Genomic DNA, 15,277 nt, shown 5'->3' on the forward strand with positions numbered 1-15,277 from the left:
ATCACAGAAAGAGACAAATGTTTTCTAGAAGAAAAAATACAAATTGAAAACAAAATCCCAGCTCAACGCTGTCGTGGTTGGGGGGGGAGGTGAATTCCTCCAGGGGGATGTGGGCAGTCCAATCAGTGATCAGCTTTTCTGCTGGCACCTGGGTTGGTCACTTAGAGGTTTGGACACGCCTCTGAGGACACAAAGAGTTAAAAGCAGGAGTCTGAGGGGCTCGGCCTCTTTTCGGATCCGGGTGTCAGCAGAGAGATGTCTCAGGTCTCCTTCCCCCGCCTGGCCACGAGGCTGGGTGGGGGAGGGGAAACACGTGGTCGGCTCAGGTAAGCCGGAGCCCCCCGGGGGGGGGGAAGAAGAGAGGGGACAGAACTGGAACTGAGCTGCCCCATCCAGGATGGAGGGGTGGAAAACTGTGGAAGTGCCTTCTGTGTGTGCTCATCCCCCTCCTCCCCCCAAACTCCGAGAGAAGGTGCTCAGCCATGTGGGGGGTTGCCGAGCCTGGTCTGCAGCACCCTGCCGAGAAGAAACTGTTAACCCTTGCTTGGCAGAAAGAAACTTTTCTTAGACATTGATTCTCATGACTGGTGGTTTTCGGAGAGAGGGAAGCGGCCTGGGACCGAGATGATAAAGCATGACTGGAAGGAATTCGATGGAAGAATGAGAGGAGTAGCCTTGGAGCTGGACTTTTCTTGCATAATGTCAGCCATGGACTGAACTTGAGTCTCTTTTGAACATAAACTGCATTTTTGGGTGGATGCAGCTGCCCCTTGCTTTTGCTACAGTGACTGGCACTTGAAGAGTTAGAGCGAGCAGAGAAAAGAGGGGGAGGGTGAGGTGGCGCCCTCTGCCCTCAGGGCAGACCTGCTCCTGGAACCCCGGCCCCTGGGTGAAAAGAGGAGAGCTCGGCATGCAGCATCCTTAAAAAGCCCTGTATGTAGTTTTAGCCTATGAGACAGCGGTGAGAGCGCTGGACATAGGAAAAAGAGAGTGTCACCTTAGCAGACTTCTCCGGGCAGTGCTATGGGTGACATGGAAACACATAAGGGGTGGACCCGTGTTTTCTGAGGAACAGTCTGTGGTGCGAGAGAGACTCCTCTCTCCCTTGCTGAATTGAAGATTAGTTTGTTTTTGAGTGGTGATTGTTTGATCTAAAACCCAAAGGTTGGTCTGTGAAGGGTGATGGGTGGGGAGGTAGAAACTGGGAGAAGAAATGTTCTAAGAAGTTTTTATTTCTGTCTTTGTGTGTGTTTAAGAGTATTTCTGTCCCTGTTCTTATGTAATTAATAAAGTTTTGGTGGTTTTTTTTTTGTTTTCAAGATTTAAGCCTGCTCTGCTCTGTTCCTGATCACATCCCACAGGAGTTGTTAAAGAAAAAAACATATATTCATGGGTGCACTAACATCTGGCCAGTGCCAACCCATGACAAACGCTCCAACAAAATTCCTGGTCCACCTGTTACTAGAATGTAGCTGGCATGTCCACTTTTTCATAGATAAGGTACAAATATCCATGTGTCAGGCCTAAGGAGGACTATGGATGTAAACAGATCTAATGGTCTGTGCTACCAGAAGGCTCTAACAATCTAAATGGAGTACACCAGAACAGGCTGAACACAACATGTGAGGAGAAGAGCACTAGTTTAACAAAAAGACAGCATCACCCAACACCATTTAATGCTTTTCTGTGAAGTGAAAGGATTAGGACAGATGGATCTGTTACAGTACTCAGTGTTGCACTTTAATGAAAAAGACATTTCACTTGCAATACAGAACTCATTTATACCAGGGCTGTGTACAGAATTAGGAGTATGTGGATGGACATCATAACTGGGACACGAGAGAACATATGTTTATATGTTTAGTCAAGCCCTTATTTTTAATAAAATTGAAAATTCAAAATATTTCTTATAGAAATGATGAATATGTTTTAATCTGAACAATATATTGAAAAAATAGACATTCTGGTAATTAGTGATTAGACAGGAGGCACTCTACAGTTTCCAAGAAAAGGTGTCCAGGAAGACATAAGAAAACAAAACATCACTTCTTCCCTCCAAGGGAAAAAAAAAAACTGTCTAGGCAGGGTTATTTAACTCAACCCACTCCTCTATAAAGGAAAAGATGAAGTTACAAAGTTGCCCACAATGATTAAATCAGCAACCACAAACTAAAAGATTCCTCTTTTAAGTCTTACCACACTACATTTGGTTCTCCTTTGGAAACATGAAAACATGTCAGATCTCCATCTGCTGCTCAGAATTCATCTTTGCTTATAAGGAGGGGGGAAGAAAAAACGAAAGAAAAAAAGAACCAACAAAAAGACAAAGCAACCTCAAAACTACAGATCTCTTTCAAGACGCAGTATTCTGGAGGTCTCTAGATCCCATAAACAAGCCAGCTGCCTTCCTTCTACTAACCAATAAAACTTAATAAAGTCCTGAAGCTTGCTTTTCCATACAAAGAGAACTACAGAAGCCAAGAAATAAATATCTATATCTAGTCTTATCTAGAAGCTCTCCTCACACTCCTCTCCACTTTAAATCATTCATAATAAAACAAATCCCAAGACCATAAACCCCTTGATAGTCTCCAGAAAGTTCACCACCTGTTTACTGTGCATTCATTTTATCAACAGCTATTGCAGCTTCAGAACAATTTTGGAGGTAATGAGGCAGGGCTGTAAGTAATTTATTATTAATGGGGAAAAGAGAAAATGAAGCATACTTCCTACCAAGTATATGTTTCTTGACTTCAAATGCATGGAAACTTGAATTTCTTTCTTAAGCCTGTGGTAAATCTCCTTCTATCCAACTCCTCTCATCTTTCATTGATTCTCTCAGTAGGCACTAAGTGGCTGCCCCAGCCTCCAGCCTCCTGCTCTCCAGGCAGGGCAGACACAGTCACAGCAGTTGCCCTGCCCCAGTTCCCTCACCTGCTTTTACAATCCACTCTAACTTTCAAGGTCTAAAATCTAGCCTGCATTCCTGTTTTCTCTGCCCTGCCAGAGCTTCCCCAGCTAGGAGTACATATTGCTGCATTCTTATGTGTGTGCATATGTCTATTACTGGGATAATTAAAGGGAATTTGGGTTCTGACTGTCTGTGCCCTCAGGGAAGAGACAGGAACATCTGCTGCAATGCCTACTTATTTCTTTTTTTTCTGAACAAGGGTTTGGAATTGTTTATGCTTCATTGTTCAAACACACTTATTGCATACAAATATAAGAAAGTGTAAAGGGAAAAAAGACTGAACCCCCACCTAGATGAAAGTGGTTTCAGCGCTACCAGCACAGTCAAAAACCACTAACTTCACACCTCATCCAGCACAGAGCCCTAATGCTCTTCCCAGGGAGAGAAGCTACTCCTTACAGTTCCCACCTCTGGTCCCTGCGCTGCTGCTGCCAATCTTCCTGAATGTGACTGAGGGACAGATTGACCACGGAAAACATTTGACATCCTCAGTCATGCACTCTCTTCAGAGGGGTTTAATCTTTCACATTTTAACGCCTACATGCTGGCTGTGGCAGCCAGCCAAAGAATTCATTTTGAAGGAAATCATGTTGTATACTTAGGGGAAATCATCATTTAGTCTCAAGACAGAGTCTTGTAAAGAAATCTGCTCAATTTTAATACATGTATTGTAGGGAGCAGAAACAGAAAGCAGACTGCCCATAGACAGCTATGCACTGTTATCTTTGTTGAAAATATCTGTGCTTCACTTAGCAAGACTTCTTTTGGTAGAACTGACCATCCTGTTATGATGCATTCTTACTTATGTTGGCACATATGAACATATATGAACATAACAAACTTTTTAATTTACATTGTCTCAGCAAAATAAAATTTCTTGATCCTATCAATTCTGCCCAAAACTGTAGCTCACAAAATACAGGTCTGATGATACTTCATAAAGAAATACAAAACCCAGCTAAATAAGACATATTGTAAGCCGAAGGGTATAGAAAGCAAAGCCTGACACTAATTTTTGTAAGAGTCTGAAGCCAGGACTTCAAAGAGGAATATATTTGCTACATCCTCCACTCCCCCACCACACAAACAAAAAGATGCCCCAAAGCCAACAAAAAGAAAACAAAAAGCAAGAAAGAAAAGAAAGACCCACAACAGTTCTCTTTGTAGAACTCACTTTTGTTCTAAAAGGCACTGTTAAACTCCAGGGTTTTGTCACTATTAACAACTACTTTACTAGATTTACTGTAGAGCTGGTTGTAAAATAGTCAGGTCCTAATTCTCAGATATAGTGGAAAAGAGCCATAAACCCATCAAAACAAAATCTGAAGTGAGCACTGGAAATGGGAAGACAAGCTTCTGACAAGTCAAAGTTCAGTCCAACCTGAATATGACAAATTATCATATAACAAGTAAGTATCTACCACATTCAGCCACACAAAATCAGCTGCTACCCAGTGTCCTAAAGTCTTCTCAACAGCAGACAAGCATTGCCACAGAAGAAAGACAGGGAAGAAAGCATGTGGAAAAAACCACCAAAACACTTTGAAGAAGCACTGACTGTGGTTCTCTATTTCCACCCAATCTATCTAATAAAGAGAATGTATCTTGGTATGGTTATTTAAGCAATTAGGAACAAAACAAAAAAATTAAGTAATACCCCACCTCTTAAGATTCATGAAACTTTAGAGCTCAAAGCAAGGCCAAAGGACGGGCCAGGGTTTCCTTAATCTCTCAGCCAGAGTAATAGGCAGCAGAAGGTGCCATCCAGTGACAGGCAGTAAGGACAGCAGGTGCCATCAAGTGACAGCAATACAGGCCCCTAAACACTGCACAGGATCTGGAAGGGATGACCACTGGAATGAGTCTTTCCAGTAACTGTCTCACTACCAAGTATGAAAACAAAGTTGCCCAGGATCACATGGTCAGTAACTGCAATCGCTGACATCTCTTCTGAACTAGCAGTCCAAGTTACTTAGAATTATAGAATGGTTTGAGTTTGAAAATACCACTAAGACCATTGAGGCCAACTGTTAACCCAGCACTGCCAAGTTCACCACTAAACCAACTCCCCAGGCGCCACGTCTCCATGTGTCTTGAACACATCCAGATATGGTGACTCTACCACCTCCCTGGGCAGCCTGACTCAATGCTCAGCAATGCTTTCAATGAAAAAGTTTTTCCTAATATCCAATATACACCTTCCCTGGCACAACTAGAGGCAGCTTTCTCTTATCCCACCACTTGTTACTTGGGAGAAGAGACCAACCCACACCTTGCTACAACCTCCTGTCAGTAGTTGTACAGCATGATAAGGTCACACCTGAGCCCCCTTTTCTCCAGTCTTCTCTTACAAAAAGAATTGAAATTCTATCTGGTAGAAAAAAAAAGAAATAGAAAAAAAAATCAGAGCAATATTGTGCTCCCTCTTGCTTTAAGTACACACAAAGAAAAAATTCACAGAACTTCATCTGCTTGTGAGCTCTATTTCTTAATTGCTGATCTGTCTCTTTAACATATCCCAGTTTGGATGGTTTACAAACTTTTAGCAAAAATACAGCTCTTCTGAGGAAGCAGAAAAAAAAAAGAACAAAAAAATCCAGATTTTAAGTCCATCTGCCTACTTTGTACAGACAGTAGAATGCGGCAGGAGCATCTCCCTCGTTTTGCTGCTTTGTTAACAACCAGAGAAATGCACATGCTCTAAAGAGCCATATTAGGGCCATAAGGAACAAATCTGTCACGAAATGCTCATAGAACATGTCTGCACAGCTCACTAGCCATTGTAGCCACTGCTAATTTTATATTATTGAAATTTATGAAAATTATTAGCATTCTATGAAGATCCAGCACTTGACTGGGATGCCAAAATAATAGTGAATTGATGCTTGTTTTAAAGTATGATCATTTTCAGGGAGGAAAAAAATGTAGCCAGTATGCAAGTCCTTGACTTAGAGAATACAGCCCCTGCCATTCCTTCATTTCTATGGGAATGGGCACCAGTGACACTGGGTGATCCAGGGAAATGGAGGAGGATAGTAACCTTCCATCTCCAAAGATATTTTTTAATTAACACTAAAGAGTCGAAGGTTGCTCTTCTCCATCAGAAGCTTAATCTCCTATACAAAAGTAAAAGCAAACCTGATTTAATACAAAAAATATAGAGCTGGTAAAGGAATTATTTTCCTCCTTAAGAGGGCCTGGCTCTTGGCAAGGTAGCACAAACTATCTCATAGTCCTACCATCTAGACAAAGCAAAGTTGTAACATCTAGCAATCAACATTTCTTCACTGATGAATCATCTTCATTTAAAGAAAAACCCAAAAGATGCTAGGGAATGGAAAGCAATACACCTTAATGCCACTGCAGATGCTGACAGATCATCTTTGAAATTTATTTATGAAAAATTGGAAAGAAAACGAAAAAGCAGAGAAAACTAAAAAGCGTTGTAGACTATTATTAGTTTAAAAGAAACCTTGCAACAAGATTAGGAGAAAGAGAAGAGTACAAACAAAAACAAGTTAATATACCATTTATCCTCCTTCATTCAGCTCACATATTATTTCCTCTTGGCACATGTTAAGTGCATGCACTCCATACACAAACCACAGGATAAAATGAGCAGAGCAATGTACTGACTCTATATTACTTACACAAACATCAAGTAAGGGAATTCTGTGGTGGTCAGACAATAAGGTTAAGAAAATATATTTCTTAGGATTCTCTAACCAAGGAATCAAAAATAACTATGCTATTTTTCTTTTCTGGTTAACCTCAAGTCGAAATGAAGGGTTTAAGTTCCTTTCTTCTATGGATTGAGACATGCTATTTTTGAGCATGTTTATTCAACAGATAACTTTGTTACAGCACCGTATGTATTTAAATTATCACTAAATATAGCTTCTAAAATTATTTAAATTGATGGGTTTTTGTTGAGACAGCGCAACTTTAAGATCTGATTATTTTATGGGAACCTAGAAGATTGAGACTTGCCCCAGAGCAAATTATCGTTGCTGTTCTCCCAGTATCAATTAAGGTCCCAAATGCACTTTATTTCTTATAAAAAAGCCAAAAAAATTCAACTTTATGCAGGTAAATTGCAAGACAGTCAATGCCTAAAATGTCACACCTGAAACTCGATTTGAGTAAATTTTTTTTCCAACTCACTCACATCCTGCTAAGAAATTGTGATCAGTTCCACCTCATGGATAGGTTCTGCCCACAGAACGAGTCTTCAGCTGAGTTTTGAAAGGTCTGGCGTTTCAAAGTTCAGCAAATGTCTGTGTCTGGGGAAACTGTAACTACTTTTATGCTTTTTGTTGATTGTTTTCATTTTTGGTTGTGGTTTTTGTTTGTTTCTTTTGGGGTTTTTTTAATAATCTAATAGAAGGTCAGGTCCACAGAGAGCTACCACAAAGGTTCTGTAGAGCAGGTGGACTATGAAATGCTGGTAATAACTTAGACAAACATTACACCACTCAACTGTTTTGCTTTGGGGTTTTTTGCTTAAGAATAGTTCAACCATTATAAAGCATCATTGTTTCTCAGACAGCAAATGTGTTTTTTACAGCGTTTTCTAACTATTCAGGTTAAACACTACACTATAATTCCTTTACTATAATAAGAGAATGTTTTTTCCAAGTACCTGACCATCAGTAAACCCTAATGCATTTACACAGCTAACATTTCATATCTGCATGCAAATGAAAGTATATCCAAATAAAATAAGATTTAATAGGAATAAAATTTGTAAGACTAAATTTAATGAGTAGCTTCTTTAAGCCTTTTTTCTGTTTTAACTCTTAAGTAACTTCAAGCATAATTTCCTTTTTTGTTACATGTAAACATTTGGAAACCTGTGTAAGATCAAGGACCTCATACTGAGTCTCTGTGTACCCAGTTCTAAGTTACCTTTGATTTATAAGCCCTTGACTCCAGCTATTGGAATTAGTTAGTACAGCTGATGAATTCTTAGCGTATGCAGACCGATTTTTTTAAACTTTTTTATTAAGCCTGCGTTTCAACAGATTAGTACATTTTTACACCTCTAGATTCAGACTCCTCCTTAGAGAGAGAAAGAGAAATGAACTTCAAAGAGGGACCATGCACCATCAGTCAATTTCACCACATGAAACATTGAACTCCACACTCCTGGGCTGATCCTGTCAATCCCTCCAATACTTAGAGGTCTATTTTATATAAATCTGCTTTCTGTGATAATTGCCAACAACTTTAAATAATGAGAAAAGGAAATTTTCAGCTTTGAAGAAAGGCACAAAGCGCCTTATTCTAGTTGAAGGAAGCTCTATGACAAGAAATTTTAGAGCTGCCAACATTTTCTGATCTATGGCAAACTTTCTTATTTACAGATTCTGGGACAGCCAAAAGGTGCATTATGCAGTCCTAATATTAATTATGCAAATAAACAAATTACAACATGGTTATTAATACTGTGTATGAGAGACATAAAATGAAATCTTTGAGATCATGTAAAAAATCCTTTCAAAGTGTATGGATCTCCTGCTATTGCATCTTCTTTTTCATCTTCAACCAGCAAAGGAAGTACTTGAGCAAAAGTTCTTAACTGGTGGGTGAAATTCTTGCCATTTGCTATCAGAAGATATATCACAGTCTTCAACTAAAAATATTTAGCTGGAAAAATCAGTGCTAGAAATAGTATATGCATCTCTACACAAGGTACCTTGACAGAATCATCACCTAAGTGAGCAATTTTTGATGGGCAGTGGAAAAGAAAGCAAGCTCTTTCAGAAGATATACTCCCCTTCCATATATCACTGTGACAACTCCTGGGGACTATTTTGTCTTTTTATTAGTTTTTTGCAGCTGTTCATCCATACGCTACACCAGATTCTCACTCCATTAGTTTTATTTAATAGTTTATACTTCATCTACCATACCTTCAAAGGAAGACAAATCAAATAAATACATTGCTACTTTGGCAAACCAGAAACTACAAAAAAAAAAAAAAAAAAAAAAAAAAAAAAAAAAAAAAAAAAAAAAAAGGGGGGGCTTTGATCAGTTACCAATAAAATAAAAGTGTTGATATCTCTGTAAAGTTAGTACTGAGTTTAGAAGCTTGAAAGTACCTACCACTCAACAGCACTCAGCCTTGGTTGATGTTCAGCATCCCACACAGCTCTGGTGGATCTAACACTGTTACAAGATGACTTTACAGACTAGGGCATTAATGCAGCACTCAAAGGTGTTTTAACTGTTACAAATTGATTTCTCAACTCGACGTTGGCCTAGCAGCACTAACGACATCAATAGATGCAGAGAGCATTTTCCTACAGGCGTTCCTGAAGTCAGCAAATGTCACAGGAAGAATATGGATAGCAGCAAGGTGGCTGGTTGAAACCTGCCAACTCCTACTGCAAGACTCATTCAGAGAGTGGCTTCTCACACACGTGTCTTTATTTATTCTGATACCCCAATTAATCTGTTCCTAACATACAGATTCTTGGACAAACCTCTCAGGCACTTTTTCCTGGGGTCTCAAAACTTCTGTTTTCCATTAACTGGCAGTCCTGCAAATACAAGTCAAACGCTGTGTGCCCACACCAATGAGGTTACCCAGCTATCACATGCTCTATGCTGTATTGCAAATATGTTCCTACATGTACTTTCTAATAGTCATTAAGGACTCCTAACAGATTATTGTGTGAAGTATGAACTACAGTTTTCAGAATATTTTTCAAGAGATATCAGTTCATAAAGTCTAAGGTACGTCATGGATATGTACTAATTAATAGTATTTTTACCACCAAAGTCAAGAGGGAATCTGGCATTAAAATATGACTAGATCTCATATTAAAGATCTGACCTGAAATGTTTCTAAATAGTTATATTTTCCACATATATTTACAGTGAAAATAAATTGGGTTTTTTTTCAGTAAACTCTAACTGTGACACTATATTTGTCTATATCAAGAAATGCACCTGGAACAATATGGCCTCTATCCCCAAAAAGCCTTAGCACAGTGATTTAGAACTGGAAGGACATCACTAGAAATTAAATATGACAAAGAGCAAGAGAGGTCTAGAAAGCAGGATCAGTCTAAATTCAAGAAACCTCCCTAAATATTGGCTGAATTAGATTCATAAAACGACACATTTTTAATCAACTCCTAGAACACAGCACTGCTAATGAGTCTCAATTATTTTCTTTTACCATTGCGTATAAAAAATCAAAAAGTACAAGCAGTGATCTCTTAGTTAGCGAAATTAAGAAGCTAAGTGCCAGAATTTTAACCGTGCTACTTTAATTACTTTAATTTAGAATATTGTGTATGCGTGTTCTGATAAAAAATAGCATTTTAAACTAAATTATGCACACAATATGAATGCTAAGGAAACCAGGTATTTCATCAGAATAACTCATACTATTTAGCCCATCAATAAGTGAGTGAAAGAGGTCCCTTCTTCACAATACACTGGTGGTTTGCTGTTCTGAAGTACAGAATTCGTTCTCCAGTGTATTGAAGAACAGGACAGCTAGTACCACTACTATTATTAAACCATTAAAGTGCCAGAACAAAATACTTTCTGTAAAAAACACAACATTATTTTCTCTAAGTTTAAAAAAAGAATGGAAACAAATATTTTTTCAATTAAAGTTCAATAAATTGTAATTCATTGGAACAAAAAACTTACATGTGTGCTATCTTAGAGAAACAGGAGGAATGCAGTGTGTAATATAATACATCTTAATCCCTACATCCTCATAACTAGAAACTATTTGGAACTCATTCTAAGTTGTGACTCTAATGGAAAAATCTCAATTCAAATAAACAAAAAAAGTCAAATAAGTTGTTAACTGCCTCAGGTTTTTACAGAAAACATCCTTCAAGTATTCTTTGCTTGTTCCAACTGTTCCTCAGCATTCCACCCCAATACTCAAGATGACAGCCACATGTATGAAGAGACTGTCCTGGTGAAGGAAGGAACTTGTGGCACAGCTCCAATGCAAAAAGGGTTGTATCAGGCTTTAGCAGGGACAAGGAGGAATTTAGAAAGACCATATGGGCATGCAGGGATTACATCAGGCTAAACAAAGTTCAGTGGGAGTTTGAATTTGCATGGAATGTCAAGGGCAACAGGAACAGCTTCTACTGCTCCTGAAATAATGGAAGGTTGAACAGGGAAAATATCAGCCTGTTGCGGAGTTGGGCAGCAGAAATGGATGATGCTGAGGGATTCAATACCACCACTAAGGTATGAAAGACATCTGTTCTTTAGCAGAAGGGGTTCAAGAATTACCATTTGGAGAGTAAATGTTTAATACCCCTTACTCCATCTGAGCCAGCAACATGTGGAATAACACAAGGGTTGATCATCCTGGGGCCCATCCTGTTTAACACCTTAATCGAGAAGGGGAGGCAATAGAACAAAGTCTGTAAAGTTTGCAAGTAACACCAAATTCAGAGAAGCAGCTGATAAGCTTCAGGGCAGGGCTGCCACCCAGAGAGGCCTAGTTGAGGTGAAGGAAGGGGACAAGAGCAACTCCATTAAATTAAGTGCACACATGTGGAATTGTGCACTTGGAAAGGAATAAATCCATGCAACAGTACAGGCTGGTTTTAATCACAAAGGAAAATGAGTCACTCACCTTTAAGGGATAAATTCAGCAAGAAATGCTGAACAAAATTTGAAAGCCTAGTTGTATTTAACTTGCCTAGAATACAGCCCAGATTTTTACGTAACAGCACCTTTTTCCCCATCCCATTCTACATTAAAAGCAGAGGTTTCCATGAAGCAATTAAACAATATTTAGCCTATTTCTGGAAAAGAGTTTTGGCATTTACATCTTACCTTTGTATGCAATAATTGGATGCTCAGCCCTGTGGCAGTGGGTATCTTCTGTTGTTGTTGACTCCAGTATTGCTAACACCCCAAGTCCTGCCAAGAGCAGTGTGAGGAAGCAGCTTCCTTTCATGATGGTCATGCTGTCCTCCACAGCAGTCACTTCTTTTAGCTGTCTACTCTTCTTACACTCATGTGGGAAAAGCACCTGGAGAATTCAAAGAAGTTTAAGAACAAGAGAAAACAACAGAAAAAATTAGACAATTCTTGACGTTTAAAACAAAACAACATTGCCTTTCTTTCTGTGTGGCATTTGACTACTCAAAAGCATGCTGTCAGCTGTTCCTCTAATTACTTCACAAACCTATCATCAGTTAGCCAATTTAGGAAAATTGATCTATCACCCGGATAAAAAACTGATTTCATTACCCCCTCTCTTCTATTTTGTAACGTGTGGGGAAAAGAATATTCTCTAACATTTTTTTATTTTATCCTCTTAGATAGAGCAAACTTATTTACATCTATCTTCCCCGTTCACTTGGATTCACTGCTTCTTGCCCTGCTTTCCTCAGAGTTGAAGGAGTGCTTTGACTTCTTGCAAGTACAAGGTAGAAAAGGAATTGCTTCCTTATGTGAATGACTACTTTGAGAGAACAGCCCTAGAGCATGTATTTTTTGCCTGTCTGTAGAGTTTGTATGGAACAGTACAGAAAGGGGTAGGGCAAAATTCACCTCAGTGCTCTGGCACACAATTTTGCTTTACACCAGTGAGGGTTACTGGTTCTGACACTGACTTAGTCCCCATTCATTTCCTGACTGATGACAAGGCTGTGAGTTGCAGACTCAAATGATGAAGACCCATTTCTTTTTTACACACCAATCAACAATGCAATGGTTTTCATTCAGAATCAGAAAAAAGTTCAAGTTCAACTCCCTGGTTTTTTGAAACAACCAGTAACCAGGCCCTTATATAATGGAACATGTACAGTGTCAACATAATTTTAAATCCAACCCAGCTCCTTTACTTTCATCACTAAAAACCATGCCAAACACTAACAACCTACTCACACAATCCAAAAGAAACTTTCACCACTGGCAGCTTTAGTGAGTCACACGGGCTTGCATGCTGATAACACACAGGTAAGAGACATCACTGCCTTGCATGGGGGAAGACCAGAGATTTAAGACAGCTCCATAAAGGCAGAAATTCGTCCCTCTGCTAATTAATGGAGATGTTCAGGAAAAGAAAACCAGCAATTTTGACTTCTAATATGTTTGATCTCACTGAATTGTAGTGTGATGTTCAATGAGGTGGAAACTTTCTATTTGCACAAAATAAACATCCTAAATGCATAAAACAAAGGTCTGTTCATGAAAAGACATTCCACAATAACAGCAGTGGGTTCTCAAAGCCACACTCAGAAGGCAGAATGGATAGTAAGCATTGGTCCCTAACATTACTAGCACCAGCCTTCATAAGAAAAACTGCTCTCTCTTACCACCTTATTTTGCTGTCTTTAGTTGTCTTCCAGCTTAGACATGGACACTTATAATCCTCATTAGTTTAAACTAAAATAAATAGATTAAAGACATAATACATCTGAGCAGTAAATTTAATAGTCAATTTTAGCTTCTTTGCTAAATTTCCTTAAGCTACTGAAAAAAAGGAGAAGCTTTGAGGCAGTTAGATTCACATTCTTACCTTCCTAAGTAGTGTCTTATGATGGCATGTACCAATATGAATCTGGCCATACAAATTGTTTGTGGCTCACAACAGGCAGTATCTGTTCATAGAAATTCTGGATACTAACGCATATATTACATAAAACACTTGGTCCAATGTTTAACAGTCCATTTTCTGCAAGGCTGATATTTAAATGTATGATGCACTATTCTTAACACAAATTCAAGTTATTTATGTGGGTTTGTAGCATTCCTATTCCTAATTTACATATCATACAAATACACTACTAACAGCTACTTCTAATCCATATTTCTGTAAGATTATGTTTGCACATTTAGGAAGCAAAATAAAGGTCTGATACCTTCATGAGGGTCTCAAAAAGTGTATTTTATTGCACACAGTACAGCAGCAAATATCCCAAGACCTAGGAATATGGTACTCTCATGTAAAAACAAACAAACAACAAAAGGCCTTTATTTCTTTTTATTTTGAAAGTCTCAGAAATAATCCTAAATGTGTGACCATAATGGAAAGGAATTAAACAAGAATAAAATGAAACATTTGTACTGAAATCATAGTTTTCTCTATCTCTGGCTATAAATGAAGTCCGTGGTCTTTATGTAATCAGGCTTCTGTATGCCAGCCAGGTATCAAAAAAACCAGCTCTACTCAGTAAACAGAGCCAAAAGATAATCCTGTTGCTCCAGAAAGAAAGAAAAGGACCACTACTCTTCATCCAAATAATTAATATGCACATAGGTATAGATGACTTGGTTTTCATTACAAAAAGGACATTTAATTTCATGGGATTAATAGTGGTATTATTGAGGACTACGATGTAAATGTTAACAGGTCTGATGTCTTGTACCCTGCAGGTATCAAGAGGACTTCTCCCATCTGTCCCCTGTGAACAGAACTCAGTAGCAGAAACAAAGATTCCTTCACAACACCACCTTTCCCCGGCCTCTAAATCCAAACAGCATCCTGTTTCATGACACACTACTTACAAGCCATAGGTGGTCTCTGACACAGTCATTTGCATGTTATAGTCATGCTGTGGAAGAATTTTGAGGTCAAGGACTGTTTTCCTTACTAGCTGAACTCTTCCTCGCACTGCATGCATCTCACAGGGCAAAAACTGAGGCACGAAACACTTTCTCATTTAGAATATCCAAAGACAAGGAGAAAGGAGAAACAAAGAAAGGTGTGAATACATTTCTGACCATGTATCTCAGAAAGAAACAGTAACAGTCTAAATTTCTCTCTACCTCAACCTCTAGTTGTTTATGTGTATTGCACTACTTTATTAATTTAAGTCTATTAATGATTTTGGATGCATTAATTTAAACATATTATTGTAGGGAACCCTGAGGAGAAGCTTACTTGCAACAGCTCAGAGGAGAATCTTCAGAGGCCCTAACTGACAAAAGAACAGTAAATCTAGGCAGTAGACAGAAAATTCATCACACATTCTTTAAGTTTCTATTAATTTCACAACACTACTGTATGCATGGAAGGACAAAGAAGTCTGGAGACTGCATCTAATACACTGTGAGATTAACAAATTAAAAAATATATTTTTTAAAGATCCATAATCAAAACAAGGACAACCAACCAAACAAAACTCTTCCCCCAAGAACCAAAAAACCCATACATCCCCAACCCCTGCAAAAAATACAATTAAACCCCCTCCAAAGAAACACACACCTTCAACATATACGCATAGCATGAAGAGATGAACATCTTAGAAAAGACTTCAAAAAATGAATCTTCTCCACTGAACTTGTTCGGGCTAGACTGCT

General features: G+C 38.7%; 1 protein-coding gene across 6 annotated transcripts in view; it reads right to left on the reverse strand.

Moving 5' to 3' along the window:
* SEMA5A (semaphorin 5A) overlaps positions 1–15,277 on the reverse strand; it is a 320,792-nt gene that overhangs the window by 208,515 nt on the left and 97,000 nt on the right. For all 6 annotated transcript variants that reach the window (XM_063399787.1, XM_063399779.1, XM_063399792.1 and 3 more), the window contains one exon: positions 11,801–11,999. In XM_063399787.1, the coding sequence (XP_063255857.1) occupies positions 11,801–11,933 (133 nt within the window). In that variant the 5' untranslated portion in view covers positions 11,934–11,999. The remainder of the gene's footprint in view (positions 1–11,800; positions 12,000–15,277) is intronic.

This window comes from Prinia subflava, chromosome 1 (genome assembly GCF_021018805.1).
Source record: "Prinia subflava isolate CZ2003 ecotype Zambia chromosome 1, Cam_Psub_1.2, whole genome shotgun sequence".
Classification (NCBI taxonomy): Eukaryota; Metazoa; Chordata; class Aves; order Passeriformes; family Cisticolidae; genus Prinia; species Prinia subflava.